This window comes from Trachypithecus francoisi, unplaced genomic scaffold, assembly GCF_009764315.1.
Source record: "Trachypithecus francoisi isolate TF-2019V2 unplaced genomic scaffold, Tfra_2.0 Lachesis_group10, whole genome shotgun sequence".
Lineage (NCBI taxonomy): Eukaryota > Metazoa > Chordata > Mammalia > Primates > Cercopithecidae > Trachypithecus > Trachypithecus francoisi.
The window spans coordinates 98,600,341-98,622,761 of record NW_022681455.1 but is presented as its reverse complement, the minus strand read 5'-3'; the positions used below and the strand labels follow the sequence as shown (position 1 = coordinate 98,622,761).

Genomic DNA, 22,421 nt, shown 5'->3' with positions numbered 1-22,421 from the left:
CTGTAGAAGATTATTATCATAAGTTGTGTTATTTTAAAGGCAGTTTGGAAATTTGCATTCATGTGAACTTCTTGTCCTTGGGTCTGTCTGCCTGCCCTGGACTCGGGTTTGTACCTGGTCCCTAGAGGGTTAGTGGTGTGGAAGTCTTCTGATTCTTTGGTAAAGCGTCCTCATGGGCTCACAGTATGTTCTGAGCTCAGTGATTTGGTCAGTTTGTTTTGTGTTTCAGCTTGTTCGCATTGCCAAGGTTCTGGGTACAGAAGAACTGTATGGGTATCTGAAGAAGTATCACATAGACCTAGATCCACACTTCAACGATATCCTGGGACAGTAAGTAAGAGAGAGAAAGAGTGCTTTACCTTACCCTGTTTCAGAAGTGGAAAGGTTAGCCAAAATCACTTTCTTTTCCTGTTCTAATTATAGTAAAATGGAAATAGCCGTCTTTTTTCCTATGCATATTTTCTTTTAACTTATTGAGATATTTGGGCTTTATGTCTTTTAATCATTTTACTTCTCTGAGAGATAACCTATTAATAGAAAAGGTAAAACAAAAATCATAATGTTACCGAAAAAAGTTCTCTGGTACAGCATAAGCTGCTTTTTAATGGCCAAACTTGGAGAGCGATGATTCTTTCAGTAAGACACTTAGTTTGTTTTTTTATTTTATTTTATTTTATTTTACTTTATTTTATTTACTTCATACCTCTTCAAGGTGGAGAGACTTACAATTTCTTCTTGTTCTCCGTAATGGTTTTTTTATACAATAGCAAATTTTAAAGTACATTGAGTTTTCAGGTACAGTGCAATAATGTTGAGAAGTAAACATTTTGTTAACAGTTTTCAAACGGTATTTTATGTAACCTCCCTGTTCCTGAGGCTAGCCCTGGGAAATATATCTGCTGACCAATAAAAATTACCCACTGTCCTGCATGCCACCCAGAATTGACTAAAAGCCTACCGCATAAAAAATAATCTAGAAAGGTTCTACATATTCTAAATCAGATATTCAGATATAGAAGTTTTACCTAGTTGTGTTTATCTAATCACAGAGCACCACTGTGTTTCAGGATGCTATGCTGTAACTATGGGGCAGTAAGGCAGGCACCAGTTAGAGATTTAACAAGCTTGTAATCAGTACATTATTCTAAGATTTTGTTGGCTTTAACCCTAGTAGATAAGGATTCTTGTTGAATTTGGTCTCTGATTACTGATGCTTCATTTTTCTTCTCAGACATTCACGGAAACGCTGGGAAAACTTTATCCATAGTGAGAACAGACACCTTGTCAGCCCTGAGGCCCTAGATCTTCTGGACAAACTTCTGCGGTATGACCATCAACAGAGACTGACTGCCAAAGAGGCCATGGAGCACCCATACTTCTGTGAGTCTCCAGGGACTGTGTTCAGGGAGTCATTCGTTCAAGAGAACAAATCTTCCACTCTTTATCTTTGAGACCAGTCAGGAGAATTCTAGGGTATTTGGACTGGATTATTCCAGAATTTGACCACATTTATTGTAGATGATTGAAACAATTTTGTAGATCCATTTCTTGATCACCAAAGGTGTTTGCTTATTCTCTGAATGTATCTCCCTTGAGTTCAGGCTATTTGACTACTCCCTGTTACCCTGAGGTAATAGGTCCCAAGTTTCTAAAATTTGTTTTCAAACGTATATATATTTGTGTGGTAACCTAATTGAAGATTATTTCTCCCCTCAGAAAACTAGTAATTAGTTAAGAGTAGTAAGATAACCATTGTATATTTTGAAAGAAGGAGATGAACAGATGGATGGATGAAAGGAATTTGAGGAAAGGTAAATAGATATGGAGAGACCTCACTGAAATCCTGACTGAACTGCTCACTTAGAAGTGTGTGTGCATTCACTTTGCGTGGTTGCTTATTGTTCTTCATGTGTATGGTTCATTCCACTGATAATGTGTATTTCAAATAAACTTCCTGTTATTATCAGTCTCCTTTCTGGGGTGCATGGCGGCTGAGAGACTTACCTCAGTTCGCTTTCTGAATCAAGATGGAAACATTCAGCACTTAAAGTCGTTGTCTCTGGCTTAACCAATATGCTGTCTTTCCCTCTCCTTTGATTTCCTCTGGAGATGAACTAAATTCTTGCCTGAAGAATGTGTTGCTGTGGTCTTGAGCCTGTGGCCCGTATGCATAAGGGAGACCACAAATGGAAAAGCCTTCAGCCTTCTAGACCTCAGCCCCAGGGAACTCAGATGTCCCCACTCCAGTGTCTGGGACAGAAAGCTGTTTTTACCCGAGTTAGATCAAATTAGGAATACTGATGTTTATGACATGTCATTAATGATCTTTCTGCTTTTCTGAATATATGTCATACTTCAATTTAAAAAATTTCAAACTATGGTTGCTTAAAATGGATAGGTCTTCTAATGGCTCTTTTTACTCGTCTTTCCTTTGAAGTGCTTAGTATTCTACATGCTTTGAAGAAATTAGGGATTAGAGATGATATTAGTATTGAAAGAAAATAAAAATAGTAGAAATTTTGAACAGTGGGAAATTAGGGTTTCTATGCCTCTTAGCAGTTGAGTCTGTACTCAGAAAGTATAAGAGTTGACTGCAATAACAATTCCCTTGATCATTTCTCAGTGTTTGGTTTTTATGTGGCTGGAATTCCGTGATTTCCGTCTCCCCGTTGCCCCCTTGACCCTGGCTTGCCCGTCAGTCAGTCTCTCAGTTGAAAGGGTGGGTTTGCCATGGGCTTCTCTCAGCACTCACCACCCCGATTGCCTGACTTTCCTCCTGCTTTCTTGCAGACCCTGTGGTGAAGGAGCAGTCCCAGCCTTGTGCAGACAATGCTGTGCTTTCCAGTGCTCTCACGGCAGCACGATGAAGACTGGAAAGCGACGGGTAATGCGGCATTGATGCTTGCCAATAAAACCAACCAACCAAACACAAACCTTGAAGGAAAACTACAGTGTGATAAAAAGAAATTCTTAGCATTCCTTCTAAATGCAAAGAAGAGTAAAGACCTAAAAGGCTGTCAAAAAGCAAGAAAGAAACTCCCCAGTGCTAGTCTCCAGGGAGCTGTCACTGTGGCAGCATGGGGATGCACCTAGTTCAGGATCTGAAGGAGCTCTGCCTTTGGAATGCATGGGAGATAGAGACTCGGAGTTGTTGTACATTTACCTTTGTTTAACAGGGCACCACTGTTGAATTAACCCATTCAGTCAACAAGCTCTGAATGTCTGACTTCCTATCTATTCCATGGTGGTCTGGGTTTCCTTTGGTGAAATTCAGGCTCAAGTCTTAGCGAAATGTCAGCAGTGTATACTGACACACCAGCCTCATTTACAAAAAGGAGATATTAAAACAGTGACAGTATTTTTTTTAAGCTCTTTACAAATCCATGTTTTATGTATTTTTTTATGACATGAGCTCTCCAGGAAATGTACCTCATCCCTGCAGTTTTCCTCCAAGTGGATTCATTTGGGAGCAAACTGCAGTCACTTTCACAAGAGCCCTCTTTGATGTCAGGAGGGATCACGAAACCTTACAATGCCAGGAACTGGTCCTTGGGTATCATCAAAAGTTCCATGCTAAGTGCATAACTTGGAGCTCACTATAACCTTTGTTGATTTGCCTTACCATAAAATCTTGTTGCTATTTTTTTGTTGCTTTTTCTGTTTTTTTTTTTTTTCTTTTTTTTTTGGCAGCCTTGTAAGAGAACGTCACCATTTCCCAGCACATCCCTATGTGTGCGCCTATTTTAATACACCTCTCTGAAACAGAGACCTTTTTGTTCACAACCATAACTAAAGCTGGAAAGTCAGTCTTCAGGCAAAGCGAGGGAGGAAAACATCCCATTAGAATTTTTTCAGGAAAGACCGAAAAAAATATCCCTCTCCCACCTCCTTTTATCCCCATGAGATACAGTTTCCCACTGTAATATGCATTTGTGAGTTCTGATATGTGATTCATTTATGTGATGGCAAAGATAAGTCTGTCTTGCATGCAGGTACTAGAGTTGTCTGGGCGGGGTCATCTGAGACTCAAGCAACTGAGAGGAATATACAAGGGGCTTGGGGAAGAAAACGGTGCTCCCGGAGCAAGTGTTGGATCCATTGTGCAAACCTTCATGTTAGCAGAGAAAGCTAGAGTTTGTTTAAACAAAAATAGGGCTGATTTCATTTGGGGGACTCAGCAGCAACATGGTTTGTAGGCAGTCCCCTCACCCCAGCTGCAGGGCCATGCCACAGCTCTGGGGACTTCACACACCTAGGCTAGAACTAGAGGTGTCTACCACATCACCCTTTAGGATTTCTTTATTAACTATTTAATAATGCCATACATTTTTATAAGGTTAGATTGTTTGTTTGAAACATTTGTTTACATTCCATATTCCAATAAAATCTTATTGGTATTGGTAGCAGGTCCTATCTCTAAATGTAGATTCTATTTTTGTCGTTTGGTCTGTGGGAACTTAAAATACAAATGAATCTCTTCTCTTGTTATAGAGTTGAGTTTATAGAGTAAAAAATAAAAAAAAAGATCCCAAAGCCAAGAAATGCATTCAGTTAAGGTTCTCATACCAATGCTGCCTGCTTGCATTGCACATGCTGTATACTAATGTAAACATTTGTTCTACCTGAAAATCAAAAGCAAGATGTGAGCTCTCGGCTAAACCTATATTGATATGTCAGGCAGCAAAACTCAGTGTTTTGGATTATCAAAAGCCTTCTAATGTGCCCTTAGGCAATCCTGAAGCATTGGTTATCATCAGGGAGATGTGCCACTGCGTGTCTTTCCTGCTCCCCCTCCAATCTCCTTTATCACCCACTCCTCAGCCCTCCCTTTTTTTTTTTTAAGTTGCCTGTCTGGACCAGGCAAGTGGAGCCTGCTGGAGGGTCTTGGTGAAGCGGTAACCCCATTCCTTTCCCGTGGGTCCCCCAAAGGTAATAAAAGTACCTGGAGGAGAAGAGTCAGGTGACTGACCTCTGCCTGTCTCTCTGACGGTGATGTAGGTGCAGACACCGCCTGCCTGCCTTGTCCTAGGGTTTTGTAACTGCAACTTTGACCCAGGCATTCTTGTTCTAAGCACACAGCTTGCTTTTCCAGCACCTGGACTTTTACCTCTCTTCATGCCTTAGACTTAGACCATAACTGGGCTTGAAATGCTCACCCCTTCCTGGGTCTGGTCCTGGCACCTACGCCATTCTTTTCCAAACTGAAGTGAGTCCAGTTTCAGACCGTCTCTTTTCCTGTCTCCAAAAACCATTTTTGTTTCCAAACCTAGCTCCCCCGAAAATTAAGACTATTTACCTAGATTCAGAGATGGTCTTGGAGAGTTCCAAAAGGGGTGTGTGTGTGTCTGTGTGTCTAATATTTAGACTAAACCATGGTAAATGGACGCACCCAGTATATTTTTCAGTTAGCATATTCTTTCTTAAACTCATCTCAGTCCTTTTCATTTGTTTGCTTCATTATCTTAAACAGGTTAAAAGTGCCTATGATAAGGACTTAATTATTTCCTAAAGAAAAGCAAAAAATGTGGGGAACAGGGTAGTGTTATACTATCATCTCAGGTACTGCCTATGTTCAAGAACATAGACCTGGTATGGTGAGAACAAAAGGTTCCTATGCCAAATCCAGATGGCTATATCATTTGTTGGCTACAAGTGAGCCTAACTAACTGCAAGGTTTGCTTCTGCTGAGAAATCCCATGGTGAGAGTAGAACTCATGAAGTGCTGAGTCACATTTGCACCTCTGGTGTGTGGCAGTTCACTCTCCCCTGGATGCTGTCAGCTGGCCTTGCTTTTGTCCTGTCCCTGTAGGCAGGGTAGGTGGCTGGGTAGGAGAAGCTATTGAGTGTATGATGCAGACCAAGCTTTCCTGGGCCTTCTCGTCAACTAGAGAAGTGCTGATGTCGTTCACTGAGGCACTTAAACACCAGTCACTCAGCCGGGCCTCCTCCCAGACATTCTGTAACATGTCAGCACTCACAAGGTTTAAAGCAAACGTGTTCCCTTGCAGAGAGGAAGGTGCTCTCAGACTGACAGATTAGCGGAGACAGACAAACTCGTAATCCTTGGAGACTTGAAGAGAGTGGCTAGGGGAGGGGCTGTTAAAAGGGACCAATAAGAAAAACCATCTAAAGGTAGCTCTTGAGGAGGAAATGTACTTCTTGAGGGGATAAACTAGAGGGTACCAAGTTTATGTTCTGGAATGCACCCTGGGGAGGGCGCTGCCCGCTGGATTGGTCCCAGTGGACTGAAAGGTGGTGCTCTCGAGTCAGGTGCTGAGTCCCGGAGAGAGCTGAGTGCTGCGGGGCTTGTGGTCTGTGCCTACTCAGGGAAATGACTTAGGTTCTCCCGGTGCTCTGTTGATAAGGATGGAAGCAGAACTACTTTGAGACGCACGCAACAATTGGAAGAGTTTTTTTTATGTGAACTGAAATAGATCTAAGAGAGCCCAGTTAACAGTTTCCTTTAATGCCAGTTCAGATTAAATGATTACTTTAGGAACCTGTGTTACTGTGTGAGCACCCAGAGGAACAAGCCAACTTATTTCCTACAAATAAACGAGGGGATAATAACTGATCAGAGTCACAGTCGTTTCAATATAAACCCTTCCGAAAGCAAAAGCAGGGACCACATGAGCACACAAGAAGCCAAAGTTTGTCAGTGACCTTAATAAATTAAGACTAAGTAACATCCTGCCCTTAGAAAAAAATAACCCCAAGGTGGAGACCAGGGCAGGGGAGGTGGCAGAGAAGCATTGGGCCAGATCAAGCGCTAATAACATGCTTCTGAGCTATGTGGATGTGTAAATGAAAACACCCCCAACTAGGTATTGTAGAGGCTGGAAAAAGATGTGATGGGATTATACAGGTGATGCATATTTTTGTGTTGAGACTCAACAATGTGCTACAAATGTGATACTTAACCCTGAACTGCATGTATTGGGGATTGTTTTTTAAAAAGAAAAAAAAAACTTTGAACCAATAAATTAACAGTTTTTCACTTGCTGGCTCTTCTTGCTGTAAATGGTGACTAAGAGGTTGGGACAGAAATCTTGACAACTAGTGGAAAACTTGGATAATCTTCAAGGACCATGGAGCCTTCTGTTTCCTTCTGTTTGCAGAAAAGCAACACTGCCTGGGTTATGATCCTTTACAAGTGACTACTTCAGACACAATTGGCCACCTCTTTGTATCACTGGATGACTGATGTATGATTTATGTGCTGCTGCCCTTAGAGGGAAGAAAAATGCCATGTTAAATCCTGTTTTCTTAAATAAAAATGTTGACAATAACCAGCTTTCCCAAGTGGGAGACAAACCATTGCTATGAGGACCTTAACTTGTATTTCCTGTCTCTCTGGGGAGTGGGGAGGGATAAACGTTGAACTCCAAAGATGTGTGTTACACCTTGATGTGAAAACTTGCCTTTGGCAGAAGTGGGGCTAGAGTGGTGTCCTGGTGGGAGTGTTCTGTTTTTATGTACTTGCTTCTGAGTCGCGCCACTCAGACACCTGCTTCTTGGGAGTGACTGTTTTAGTGCATGACTTTAACCTTGTGGCCCGGTGTTCTGCGTTTGTAAAACACTCTCCCCACCCCCATTCCTTGCAGCACAAAGCTCTTATTTGGCAGGTGGTGGTGTCTTTAATTAGTGTAGTTTCTTCTCACTGATCCTCTGAAGTGGAGTGCTTGGAATCAGCTCAAGTGTTTAAAGGCAAATATAGTCATTTCTTTCTTAACCTTACGCACCACGCAGCCCTTCTCAAATACTACGCAGTGGAACCCTTCCTTGACCCAAAGAAAGTTTTCATGAAATAATTTTGTGTGTGTGACAGCTTCCCAGGTGTATAGTCCTTTCTCAGTACCGTAGTGCTGTTCTGGGAGGCACTGCTAGAATTCCGCTGCCGGCATCTCACTACCCACTTGCTCTGCTAGACCTGGAAGGAGAAATGAGGTTTTCAGGCCATGCCAGGCAGCTAGCTCTTTCCAGGGGAGAGTTAAAAATATTTGAGCTCACTTACTGCTCTTTGTTTATTAGTGGATTCAGCCCTTTTTCTGAGTAAATACAGACCCCATCTTAGTCCTAAGACACCTCAGATAATCAGGTCAGGCCTGAGGGGGACCTAGAGCTGACTGCTGAATTTGTTTGTAGCTTGACTGGCACAGGATGGTCAAGAGTCTCCGAGCCTTCTCCATCAGCGCCCTGGACCCAAGGGATGGGGTAGGGTAGAAGACTGGGTCACAACACACGTGGTGCCCAGAGCACCCTTCCTGTGACAGAAGGCCGTGCTAGAGACCATCTCTGTCATGATAATCAGAAGAGGAAGGCAGAGGGTACTGTTGGAAACCTGAACTCAGCGAGTTCTCGCAGGGGTCTCCACCAAGTGGCATGGGAAGGCCGAGCTTGCATTCTAGCGCAGGCCCTCCCGCACATGGAGGCCTCCCCTCGCCCACTCAGGTTGATTAATGACATCTTTCCCTCCTCCCATCTCTTTCCCCAGGTCTGTTGCGGTTCTCCCACTTTTCCATAAGCAGAACAAGAACCAAATCAAACGTCTTAACGCGTATAGAGAGATCACGTTCCGTGAGCAGACACAAAACGGTGGCAGGTTTGGCGAGCACGAACTAGACCAAGCGAAGGGCAGCCCACCACCGTATATCAAACCTCACTTCCGAATGTAAAAGGCTCACTTGCCTTTGGCTTCCTGTTGACTTCTTCCCGACCCAGAAAGCATGGGGAATGTGAAGGGTATGCAGAATGTTGTTGGTTACTGCTGCTCCCAGAGCCCCTCAACTCGTCCCGTGGCCGCCTGTTTTTCCAGCAAACCACGCTAACTAGCTGACCACAGACTCCACAGTGGGGGGACGGGGGCAGTATGTGGCATGGCGGCAGTTACATATTATTTTAAAAGTATATATTATTGAATAAAAGGTTTTAAAAGAAACGTATGGAGAGTTTTCAGTATGGAAAGGGTCATGAACTGAGACCTGTGACTCAGGACGAGACAAAAGTGCATTCGTGCCAGGTTCTAACCAGATGAAGCAGGGGCGGTCCCTGGGGCAAGGCGGGCCAGTTTTCATTTTTGTTTTTAGACAGGGTCTTGCTCTGTCACGAGGCTGGAGTGCAGTGGTGCAACGATAGCTTGAGCACTATAGCCTCAGCCTCCTGGCCTCAAGTGATCCTCCTGCTTCAGCCTCCTGAGCAGCAGGGATTACAGGTGGATGCCACCACACCTGACAAGTTTTAAGTTTTTTGTAGAAACGGTCTCACTATGTGGCCCAGGCTGGTCTCAAACTCTTGACTCAAGTGATCCTCTCTCCTCATCCCCCTAAAGTGCTGGGACTACATAGAGGTGTGAGCCACCACACTCAGCCAAGGAGGGCCCGTTTGTAAGGACTCTCTTCCAGAGGTGAGTGGTGTTAAGAGGTACACAGTGAACCAGTCTTAGGAATGGTGACAACATGGGTGGCTGAAGTAGACTCAGCCAGGAAAGCGGGGCCTTGGCTTGAACACATTCCCACTGACCAGCATCCTCCCTGGCCTCTCCTTCAAAGAAGAGTCGCCTCCTGAGAATGCAGGAAGATGCCTTGGCCCTTTCTTGGTTCTCCCTTTGCTCCGGTCTCCACATTTCATCCCATCTCAATCCTGTCCCCCGAGCACCCGCTACTGAAGAAAGGCCCCATCTCAGAGGCTTGTTGAGTCTGCTGTCCTGAGGCAGGAGAGGGGTCGGGGTCTCTGATCTGAGGGCTGCTTCTGACCACACGTTCTGAAGCATCCATGAGCTAGAAGGAAAAGCGGACACTCAGGGAGCTAGAACAGAAGCACTGGTTGTATTTGTTAAACAGGAGAAACCCAGTGCTACAAATGAGACTTCACTGGCTCCCATGGTCCTCACTTCAAGACAGCGGTGTCAGGACAGGTGAAAGCAGTGGCCATGACCTTGTCCTGGCTGCTGGTTTGTGTCCTCCCACTGCCTGGGGGACAGCAGAAGCTATGGGCAGATCTAGACACCCAAGCCACTGGATGGTGCACCAGCTAGGTCTCCACAAAAGCAACTTGGTCCACACAACATTCTCTCTCCTCTGCAGCTAGTTCTGGCCCACGGTGGGCACCCAAGTGTGGATGTTCACAGTTTTTGAAGTGACTATGGAGGAAAGCAAAGAGGCCCCTTTCAGGGCCACCACAGCATCATGGTGTCCTTTGGACCAGCTTCTGTGGCATCTAAGCTGTTGCTCAGGTGTGGGAGCTTGAGACTGTGCATCCCCCCGGACACCAGCAGGTGAGGACCCATAGACCACCACCCGTGGGACACCAAGCAGATAGACTTGGTGCTTTCCAGCCCCATCACTGGCCTAATTTTCTCAAGCTGGCTGTCTCGTGGGGCCCTTTGTGACTCAAGGCTGTACAAATTTCTGTGAGTCTCCCAGATCTCTGGGACGGCATCACAGTACTTTGTTATTTTGTTGTACCTTGTACCTTGTTGTACCTAGGAACATGCTTTGTGCGTGCATGTTTATCTCCACAGCACGTATCTGTGCTACTTAGCATGACTTACTGCCATTTGAGGTCTTTTCCAGACATGGAGGGTCTAATTTGAATAGAATCATTTGATTGGCTTGCATCTTGAGATATCGTGTAGAACTTGGAACCATAGCTCCCTCTTCCAATTGCCTGCCTCAACCAAGGCTGTCTTTAACTGCTCCATGTGGAAATCATGTTTCACAAATAATTTTAAGTTTTGTGGGTGATTATGGTTGAGTTGAGATGTGTGGTTGTAGAAAAAAGGGAAAGGAGGTGATTTTTGAGTAGGTTGTTTTGACTTTTGAAAGCAGGGGACATGTCCTAACACTTGCTAACATGAAAACCGTCTTCAGCTCCTCCTCAATGTGCTTGGAGATTGAGAACATCAGCTCTCATCTCCCAGTGGTCCTGGTTGTGTTCTAAACAATAGTGATTGCATTTTCCTGATTACCAAAGTAATATATGTTTGTGGTAAGAAACAAAAAAAAAATTCAAATGCTTACAGAGAGGTAAATAATGAAAGACCCCGCCCCCAGCCACACACACACACACACACACGCACGCACACACACCCCATGCTCACACGAAAGCCTCTTCCTCCCTTAGAGGTAATCACCATTAAATTTTGTGTTTATCTTCCCATTTTTTTCCAATGCACTTACTATTTTAAAATTATAATTTTCATTTTTACATAAATGATCATCAGACTATGCATTCTTATTCTGCAATTTGTATTTCCACTTAGTTGTGAAAACCTTACTGCGTTAGCATGTATAAATCTACCTCACCCCTTTTCGTGGCTGCATGGTTTACCATTGTGTGATACACCACAGTTGAATCAATCTGTTATTCATACACTTTGGATTGTTCCTAACTTTTCAGTATTACCAGTATTGCTGCAATAAACAAATTTGCACATACATTTTTGGACAGTATGTATGTGGAATGAAATCTTTAAAAATAATCATGCTATATGATGTTTTTAGAAAGGGTATTCTTACGATTCTAGAAAGCAGCCTCACATCCCTTCCCTCACTGGTGCAGGCTGGATGACTGGAGCTGTGATGACTTTGGCCATGGTATTCTTGCAGGCCTCTATCAAGCACGTGGAGCACAGCATCCACAGCCTCTCAGCTTTCTAGGGGACTACAGAAATGTTTGAGACCTGAAGAAAGAAAATGTGTTGGCTCTAACCTAAGAAAGTTGAAAGTAAATATTAATAAGTGGAATTAAATGTCTTAATGTACAACCTTGTGAGTGTCACTCATTAAATTCAATATTTGCTTTTAAAAATATTTTTCTCATGATAAATTAGTGAAGAGTCACAGATTTGTCAGATAATTTCAAAAGCAAATTCTAAGGATTCTTCTCAAAAATCACAGAAGAAAAACATAAATATGAAAAATTGTTGCATTTTAATGTATTTGAAATGCCATGGGAAAGATTTCATAAGTAAGCACAACGGCAGGGCATGGTGGCTCATGCCTGTAGTCCCAGCACTTTGGGAGGCCGAGGTGGGAGGATCGCGTAAGGCCGGGAGTTGGAGGTTGCAGTGAGCTATGATCACGCCCCCGCACTTCAGCCTGGGTGACAGAGTAAGTTCCTGCTTTAAAAAAAAAAAAAAAGCATGCTGAGGACCAGCATGTTTTAAAATAGCTCTGGCTGTAAGGGGCCAGGTGGCAGAATGGATGAACAATCTTTTTCAGAATATTATTCTACAGGCTGTTAAAATAATGTGCATCTTAAATGCATTGTGCTAAGCGAAGAAGCCAGATCCATGTAGAACAGATTGGTGGTTGCCGAGGGTTAGGGATGACTACAAAACCTAAGTATGAGGTCATTTCGGGGATGATGGAATTGTTCTGTGTCCTAAATGTGGTGGTGGTTATTTGACTTGTCAAATAACCCTTGTCAAAACTTTACACCTAAAAAAGAGTACATTTGATTGTATGTACAGTTAAAAGTTCATTCTGAGACTGGGTCTTGCTCTGTTGCCCAGGCTGGAGTGCAGTGGTGTAATCGTAGCTCACTGCAGTTCAACCTCCTGGGCTTAAATGATCCTCCCACCTCAGAGTCCTGAGTAGCTGGGACTAGAAGCGCACACCACCACGCCTGGCTAATTTTTTAAAAGTTTTTAATAGAGACAAGGGCTTGCTATGTTTCTCAGGCTAGTCTGAAACTCCTGGGCTCAATCGATCTTCCCGCCTCACCCTCCCAAAACGTTGGGATTACAGGTGTGAGTCACTGGGCCCAGCCTAAAATTCATTTTTTTAAATAATAATAACGAGCAGGGCCTCACAGACTCCCATTTAGACTCCACTCTCAGATGAGCAGAAACCTCATCTGCCCACCATGACTCTTCCTGATAGGCTCAATGGCTATCACTGCTGGGGCCGGGATACAGTTGTCCTTTGCCAGCTAGACACTCCAGTCATTCAGGGCACCCTTCCATCTTTGCTCCCAGCTAAGGGATACAGCTCCTCACCTCACTGCTATACCTCCGCATCCCCATCCCCATCGCCATCAGAAAAGAGACACGGGGAGTCAACTCTGCCTTCCAGTGTATGGCAAGGCAAGCCCCTCGTGTCTCCAGGGCAGATGCTCTGAATTTCTGGGCTTGGACTAACCTGAACAGACACTGTCCACTGGGTGTTGGCATCTGACTAGGGCTTTTGTGCACTGAAAGGGATGCTTACGGTTACTAGTGTTTTAAACAATAGTTATTAAAGCTGTACATTTAAATATCTAATTTGCCTCATGTCTTTAAGATCAGTTTGTAAATCTTGTTATAGCTACAAACAAGTTGATTTTGTATATAGATAGAAATGCTTAATATTTAACGTTCAATTCAAAACTTAATGAGTTACAATGAAAAAATTGCTTGCACACTTAATCTAGTTTCCTTGGCCATTTTAAACTGTTTAAATTACATATATAAACTGTTTGATTTGCACACACTTCCAATAATATGAAAGGCCTAAAATCTGATGAAATCTTCCTAAGCATTCAAATACTAACCTAAATCTACATTCATAAATTTAATACGTTAAGGTCTTGTAAACATTCATTGTTTTATCAACTTGCTAAATTTTCTTTCTTTCTTTCTTTTTTTTTTTTTTGAGAGGAGTCTCGCTCTGTCGCCCAGGCTGGAGTACAGTGGCGCGATCTCGGCTCACTGCAAGCTCTGCCTTCTGGGTTCACGCCATTCTCCTGCCTCAGCCTCCTGAGTAGCTGAGACTACAGGCGCCCGCCACCTCGCCCGGCTAGTTTTTTTGTATTGTTAGTAGAGACGGGGTTTCACCGTGTTAGCCAGGATGGTGGCGATTTCCTGACCTCGTGATCTGCCTGTCTCGGCCTCCCAAAGTGCTGGGATTACAGGCGTGAGCCACCGTGCCCGGCCTCAACTTGTTAAATTTTCTTAGACCTTTAAAAATTAAAACCACAGATCTAATTTCAAATTCCTTTAAGCAGTTTGAATTAAATTCCAAGTGTCTGATCCTCTAAGACATTAGGTCCTCTTAAATATTTCGGATACCTTAACAGTATCACCGTAATCGGAAACATTATTCAGTGTGACCCGGATTACTGAGCTCATGGGCTGACTTATTTGCCACAGTCTCTGTGTGTTCTGGCACTCACCCCACCAAGGTGACATACTCTGCCTCAGCTCAGGACTGTGATATGTTAATAGAGATTCTGGGCCAGGCACAGGACTTGATACTGCTTCCGTAATGGTTCTACCCAAGCTGGAAGCTAAACGTCTTGCAGTAATGGGTTTTTTTTCTTTTTCTTTTTCTTTTCTTTTTTTTTTTTTTTTTTTTTTGAGATAGGGTCTCATTCTGTCGCCTGCATTGGAATGCAGTGGCACAATCTCAGCTCACTACTGCATTCACCTCCAAGGCTCAAGCGATCCTCTCGCCTCAGCCTCCTGAGTAGCTGAGGCCTCAGGCATGCGCCACTCCGCCCAGCTAATTTTTTGTATTTTTGGTAGAGACAGGGTTTCCCCATGTTGCCCAGGCTGGTCTTGAACTCCTGGCCTCATGTGATCCACCAGCCTCAGCCTCCCAAAGTGCTGGGATTACAGGTGTGAGTCACAGCACCCGGCCAGTAATGGGATTCTTAAGACAACTAGTATCTTGCTTCTGGTGCATTACTTCACCTTTTGCACAACTTTTATCTGCCTGATTTGTATCAGTTGAGCTTCTGCACCCACTGCCCAGGTTGCACTTACTTTACTGCCTCATTAGATTTTCCTCCTTTTTTATTGTTATTTTTGTCTGACTACGCCATTTTTTAAAAAATTATTTTCAGCTGGGTGTGGTGGCTCACGCCTGTAATCCCAGCACTTTGGGAGGCCAAGGCGGGCGGATCACAAGGTCGGGAGATCGAGACCATGCTGGCTAACACGGTGAAACCCCGCCTCTACTAAAAATACAAAAAATTAGCCAGGTGTGGTAGCAGGTGCCTGTAAATCCCAGCACTTTGGAGGCTGAGGCGGGTGGATTACTTGAGGTCAGGAGTTCGAGACCAGCCTGGCCAACATGATGAAACCCCGCCTCTACGACAAATACAAAAGAATTAGTCGGTGTGGTGGCATGTGCCTGTAATCCCAGCTACTCAGGAGGCTGAGGAAGGAGAATCACTTGAACCTCGGGGGTGGAGGTTGCAGTGAGCCGAGACTGCACCACTGAACTCCAGCTTGGGCAACACAGTGAGACTCTGTCTCAAAAAAAAAAAAAACAATACTCACGGTCCTGAGAATTTAACCATACCAAGGTAGTCTTGCTTGCTTGATTTATTCATTTATCTAGAGACAGAGTCTCCCTCTGTTGCCCAGGCTGGAGTGCACTGGCATGATTTTGGCTCACTGCAACCTCTGCCACCCAAGTTCAAGCGATTCTCTTGCCTCAGCCTCCCAAGTGCTGGGATTACAGATGCATGCCACCATGCCCGGCTAATTTTTATATTTTTAGTAGAGACGGGGTTTCGCAGTGTTGGCCAGGCTGGTCTTGAACTCCTGACCTCAGATGATCCACCCGCCTTGGCCTCCCAAAATGCTAGGATTACAGGCATGAGCCACCGTGTCCAGCCTCATTATTAACTGAAGAAAAATGGGTGCCCTTTAAAGAGTCTGTCAGATTAGGAAACAAAAAGAAGTCAGAAGGAGATAAATCAGGACTGTACGATGGATGCCTAATGATTTCTTGTTGAAACTCTTGCAAAATTACCCTTGTTTTTCATGAGGAGTGAGCAGGAGCATTGTGGTGGAGAAGGAGTCTCTGGTGAAGTTTTCCCAGGCATTGTTCTGCTAAAGCTCTGGGTAACCTACTCAAAACACTCTCACAGGAAGCAAATGTTATCAGTCTTTGGCCCTCCAGAAAGTTAACAGCAAAATACTTTCAGCATCCCAAAAAACTGTTGTCATGACCTTCGACTGGTCTACTTTTGCTTTGGCCAGATCACTTCCACCTCTTGGTAGCCACTGCTTCGTGCTTTGTCTTCAGGATCGTTCTGGTGAACCGATGTGTCATCTCCTGTTGCAGTTTTGTTTTTTTTTTTGGAAGAAATGCTTCAGATTCTTGATCCCACTTACTTAAAATTGCCATTGAAAGCTCTGTTCTTCTCTATAGCTGATCTGGGCACAGCAGTTTTAGCACCAATCAAATTGAAAGTTTGCTTAACTTTATTTTTCGTGATTTCTTTATTTTTCAAAATTGTATAAGCCGAACCAACTGAGATATCTGTGCTGTTGGCTCTTCCTTTCTTCCTTCCTTCCTTTCTTTCTTTCTTTCTCTTTTCTTTCCTTTCTTTTTTTTTTTTTTTTTCGGAGTCTTGCTCTGTCGCCCAGGCTAGAGTGCAGCAGTGTGATCTCAGCTCATTGCAACTCTGCCTCCCAGGTTCAAGCAATTCTCCTGCCTCAGTCTCCTGAGTAGCTAGGATTACAGGCACCCACCACCGCGCCTGACTGATTTTTGTATTTTTAGTAGAGACAGGGCTCCACCATCTTGGCCAGGCTGGTCTTGAACTCCTGACCTTGTGATCCACCTGCCTTAGCCTCCCAAAGTGCTGGGATTACAGGCATGAGCCAACGTGCCCAGCCTCTTTTTTTCTTTTTTGAGACAGAGTCTCACTCTGTCACCCAGGCTGGAGTGGCTCACTACAGCCTCCACCTCCCAGGCTCAGGTGATCTTCCCTCCTTAGTCTCCTGAGTAGCTGGGACTACAGGAGGCGTGCATCACCATGCCAGGCTAATTTTTTATTTTTGTGTAGATACAAGGTCTCATTACATTGACTAGGCTGGTCTTGAACTCCTGGGCTCAAGCAATCCTCCCGTTTTGGCCTCCCAAAGTGCTGGGATTATAGGTGTGAGCCACTGTGCCCAGCTGTGTTTTCATTTTAATTGGGGAAAATGCATAGTTACCGAGAGAAAGTTACAAGAAACACAACCCAATAAGAGACCACAGAGCTCTTATTCCAAGTGAGCCTGGATTCCAAGCTGAGGAGGGGCTCTATGGACTGCGTGGGTCTGGAACTGCAGAGACCAGGAGACACAGAGCTTGTGCTGCACCTTTAGTGGCCAAGAGCCCCAAGCCTGTGAGTCTGATTCACTGATTCAACACATACTGCATACCCACTTAAAAATGCAAGCACTAGGCTTAAGCACTGGGAATACATCTATAAGCCAGACAGACCAAATTCTTTCTCCCAGAAGCTCAGAACTGAGTGATGGGCAAGACAGACAATAAGCAAATAACTATTTAGACTGTCAAGTGGTAATAAGTGCAATGAAAAAGAATCAGGCAGAGCAATGGGAGAACAAGCATCGGTAGGGTGTGGAGGGGGTGTTGTTTTTAAGACTGGGTTGTCAAAGACATCCTCTCCAGTAAAGTAGTATTGTGGGCTGAGTAATATCCCCCCAAAATTCATGTCCACCCAGAACCTCAGAATGTGACCTTATTTGGAAAGGATTTTGCAGATGTAATTAGTCAAAGATCTCAAGATGAGGTCATGCTGGATTCAGGATGTGCCCTAAATCCAATGCTGAGTATCCTTATAATGAGAGGAGAGGGCACAGAGACAAGGTGGCCATGTGGAGATGGAGGCAGAAATTGGAATGACGCTCCCACAAGCCAACCAGATTGGAATGCCTGGGGGCCACCAGAAGCCAGGAAGAAGCAAAGAAGGACCCTGCCCCAGAGCCTTCAGAGGGAGCATGGCCCAATCAACACCTTGATTTTGGACTTCTTAGCTTCCTGCACTGTGAGAGATTACATAGTTGTCATTTTACATTTAAATTTTATTTTGAATTAATTTTACTTTAATTTTATTTTGTTCAGTTGCCACCATACTCAGGTTGTGGTCATTTGTTATGGCATCCCTAGGGAGCTAATACAGACAGTGCCTGAGTGGAGCTCTGAGTGAGGAAAGGAGTGAGCCGGCGGAGCAGGACCAGCCGGGGCAGGGGCAGAGGCAGAGGGAAGCCCAGTGAGAGAGGGGTACAGGGTGCAGGCAACACTGAGGGAGGAGTGTGTGAGGAGAAGGATGTGGGAGAGAAGGCCAAAGTAGCTTCAGGGAACAAGATGGAGGAGACCAGAGTAAGATTTTTTTTTAAAATATGTGTATATATGTGTGTATGTGTGTGTATATATGTATGTATGTATGTGTACACTCATATTTTTATATTTATATACTTTTAAAAAATATTTTTATATTTTATATACACACATTTTTATATATAATTATATATTATATATAATTTTTATATATTATAAAATATATATTTTATAATATATAAAAACGAAACGTTGAAAACATTGAAAAAATGAAACGTTGAAAGTTGAGGAGAAGGCCGGGCGCGGTGGCTCAAGCCTGTAATCCCAGCACTTTGGGAGGCCGAGACGGGCGGATCACAAGGTCAGGAGATCGAGACCGTCCTGGCGAACACAGTGAAACCCCGTCTCTACTAAAAATACAAAAAACCAGCCGGGCGAGGTGGCGGGCACCTGTAGTCCCAGCTACTTGGGAGGCTGAGGCAGGAGAATGGCGGGAACCCGGGAGGCGGAGCTTGCAGTGAGCTGAGATCCGGCCACTGCACTCCAGCCTGGGCAACAGAGCAAGACTCCGCCTCAAAAAGAAAAAAAAAAGAAAGTTGAGGAGAAGAGGGGAAGGTGATAAAGGAGAGCGATATGGTTTGGCTGTGTCCCCACCTAAATCTCATCTTGAATTGTAGCTCCCATAATTTCCATGTGTTGTGGGAGGGACCCGGTGGGAGATAATTGGATCATGGGGGGTGATTTCCCCGATACTGTTCTCCTGGTAGTGAATAAATCTCACAAGATCTGATGGTTTTATAAGGGGAAACTCCTTTCACTTGGCTCTCATTTCTCTCTTGTCTGCTGCTATGTAAAACGTGCTTTTCACCTTCCACCATGATTGTGAGGCCGCCTCAGCCACGTGGAACTGTGAGTCCATTAAACCTCTTTTTCTTTATAAATTACCCAGGTATGTCTCAGGTAGGTCTTTATCAGCAGCGTGAGAACAAACTAATACAGGAGAGCAAGTGCCCAGGAAATGTCAGAGAATTGCTAAGCTGTACTAAGTGTCCACTGGAGGTCCATGGTTATGAATTTGATGCAAGATGAGTCCTCATGGCTGTGAACCTTTCTCCAGCCATGTCTAACTGCCTGGGGATAAACAGACTAGACCCAACCACATTTAACCTGGCTTAGGTTTTGCCACATGAATCCATGTGCACACTAGGAGGAGAGGATGAAAATGTTGTGGAGGATGTACTCAAACCAATGAGTTAATAATGGGCTGTGAAATCTAAGCCAGGACAAAGGAAAGTGAGGATGTGACAGAGGTGAGGGAGTGTCCAACATAGGAGAGTAGTATGTTCAAAGTCCCAGTGATGTTGCGTAACTTGAGGCCTCAAGGACTCAGAACATGAGAAGGGAGCCTGAATAATAATAGGAAGGGGTAGTGGAGTGGGATGCTTGAGGGAGAGGTCTTTCCACAAGAGCAGGTAGCTGGGGTGGAGTGAAGTCCTGGGTCATCAAAAACAATGATAGGAGCTGGTGATGATGTCGAGAAATTGTAACTGTCATACATTGCTAGTGGAACTGGAAAATGATACAGTCACTTTGGAAAACAATTTGGTAGTTTCTCAAAATGTTAAACATAGAATTGCCATAGGACCCAGTAATTTCACTCTTAGATATATCATATGTCATGATAAAGACTTATATGTGAATGTTCATAGCCACCTTATTTATTTATTGAGACAGAGTTTTGCTCTTGTCACCCAGGCTGGAGTGCAGTGGCACAATCTCAGCTCACTGCAACCTCTGCCTCCCGAGTTCAAGTGATTTTCCTGCCTCAGCCTTCTGAGTAGTTGGGATTACAGGCACATGCCACCATGCCCAGCTAATTTTTGTATTTTTTGTAGAAACAGGGTTTCACCATGTTGGCCAGGCTGGTCTCAAACTCCTGGCCTCAGGTGATCCACCCACCTTGGCCTCCCAAAGTGCTTGGATTACAGGCATGAGCCACTACACTCAGCCTCATAAGAGCCTTATTCTTTACAGTCAAAAAGTAGAAATGAGCACATTTGTGAACTGATGAATGGATAAACAAAAATGTGGTACATCCATACAATGGAATGCCCTTTAGCAACAAAAGTGAATAGAGTCCTGATTGCTGCAGTGTGGATGAACCTTCCAAACATTATGCTAAGTGAAAGAAGACAGACACAAAAGACCATATTTTGTATAATTCTATTTAGATAAAATGTTCAGAAAAGGCAAATCTATAGGGACAGAAACTAGATGAGAGACTCTTTTTCAAATGATGAAAGTTATGGAAAATTTGTGATGGCATTTGCAGAATTCAATAAATATACGAAAAATCATTTTGCACTTAAAATGGGTGAGTTTTCTAGTAAGTAAATTACATCTCAATGAAACTGTTGCCCACATATGAGAAATAGTCATTCATGAGAGCCATGGAGAGAGACAATGGGCCAGGCATTAAATATTCAAGAGATGACCCAGGGATCTGAGATGGCTGCAATGAGGGAGGGGTGGTGGGTAGTGGAGGCTGATGGTATGAGTTTAAAAGGAGCTGGGGGGTTTTGGAATGAGAGAGAGGCAATGGTCTGGGAGTAGATACGAAGAAAAAGGAGGACCTACATCCCACCTCTAGACCCAGTGGTTGAGGGGTACAAAGGAGAGCCTACCTCACTCTGTTTTTTGTTTTGTTTTGTTTTGTTTTTGAGACAGAGTTTTGCTCTTGTTGCCCATGTTGGAGTGCAATGGCACGATCTCACCTCACCGAAACCTTCGCCTCCTGGGTTCAAGCGATTCTCCTGCCTCAGCCTCCTGAGTAGCTGAGATTACAGGCATGGGCCATTACGCCCAGCTAATTTTGTATTTTTAGTCAAGACGGGGTTCCTCCATGTTGGTCAGGCTGGTCTTGAACTCCTGACCTCAGGTGATCCGCCTGCCTCAGCCTCCCAAAGTGCGGGTATTACAGGCGTGAGCCACTGCGCCCCTCCGCCTACCTCACTTTAAGAGGGTTGAAGGGAAAGCCATGCCTTCTGGGAATAAGCAGACAAAATGGAGGAGGGAATGGTATGGGCAGGCAATTAGGTGGGAAAATGCTTACTTATGGGAAATGGCAAAGACCATCCTGAGTGAATAGAGTATCAGTAAAGGAATGATATGACAGAAGCGGAGACATATTCATCCAGAGGAAACTCAAACTTTAGGGACCCTCACTTGCTTGGCCCCTTCCAAGCACTTGGGAGGTGACTTAGCAATGTATTCAAGTGGTCCACATGGTTTTGTAAAATTTGTAAAGGTAAGCAGAGAATTTGGGTCTCATCAAAGCTGAGTCGGTGAATCTCTTAATAGGGTATATTTTAAAAAGCTGAGTCAAAATGGAACTTCCCTCCCATCAGAAATAAAGGCAATAGTGCAGAGTATATAATGATAGCTGAGCGTGGTGACTCACGCCTGTAATCCCAGCACTTTGGGAGATCAAGGCAGGTGGATTGCTTGAGCTGAGGAGTTCGAGATCAGCCCAGGCAACACAGCAAAACCCTCTATCTACAAAAAATACAAAAATTAGCTGGGTGTGGTGTGTGCACCTGTAGCCCCATCTACTGGGGAGGCTGAGGTGGGAGGATCCCTTGAGTCCAGGAGGGGAAAAAAAAAGGACTTTTCTTTTCCCTCTTTTATTATTTATTTGTTTGTTTGTTTGTTTAATTTTGAGTCTGAGTCTCGCTCTGTCACCCAGGCTGGAGTGCAGTGGCCCGATTTCGGCTCACTGCAAGCTCCGCCTTCCAGGTTCATGCCATTCTCGTGCCTCAGCCTCCCGAGTAGCTGGGACTACAGGTGCCAGCCACCATACCCACCTAAATTTTTTTGTATTTTTTAGAAGAGATGGGGTTTCACCGTGTTAGACAGGATGGTCTCAATCTCCTGACCTTGTGATCTGCCCGCCTTGGCCTCCCAAAGTGCTGAGATTACAGGCGTGAGTCACTGTGCCCGGCCAGTTCTTAAGTTTTAGCCATGCTGGTAGAGATGTAATAATATATCCTGATTTAAATTTGCCCCTCTCTGATAACCAGATATGATGAGTACCTTTCCATATGCTTATTGGTCATTTGAATATTCTCTTTTGTACAGTGCCTGTTTGTCTTTTACCAACGTTTCAAAATTTGAATTTGTCTTTTTTGTATTAATTTATGGGAGTTCTTTATATATTCGGGAAACAAGATTTTGTTTTTAATGTATATATGGCAAACATCTTCTCCCAAGTTGTGGTTTGCCTTTTTACTCTCATAATGTTGTCTTTTAATTAACCAATTTTTAAAATGATAACAATTGTGCTTCTGCCATCTT

General features: G+C 44.1%; 1 protein-coding gene across 3 annotated transcripts in view; it reads left to right on the top strand.

The window, feature by feature from the left end:
* CSNK2A2 (casein kinase 2 alpha 2) overlaps positions 1-8,938 on the top strand; it is a 41,088-nt gene extending 32,150 nt beyond the window's left edge. The window contains exons 9-12 of one of the 3 annotated variants that reach the window (XM_033218615.1): positions 230-330; positions 1,232-1,380; positions 2,791-2,884; positions 8,495-8,938. In XM_033218615.1, the coding sequence (XP_033074506.1) occupies positions 230-330; positions 1,232-1,380; positions 2,791-2,867 (327 nt within the window). In that variant the 3' untranslated portion in view covers positions 2,868-2,884; positions 8,495-8,938. The remainder of the gene's footprint in view (positions 1-229; positions 331-1,231; positions 1,381-2,790; positions 2,885-8,494) is intronic. The other 2 variants (XM_033218617.1, XM_033218616.1) reach the window with 2 other exon arrangements.
* The last annotated feature ends 13,483 nt before the right edge of the window (positions 8,939-22,421 follow it).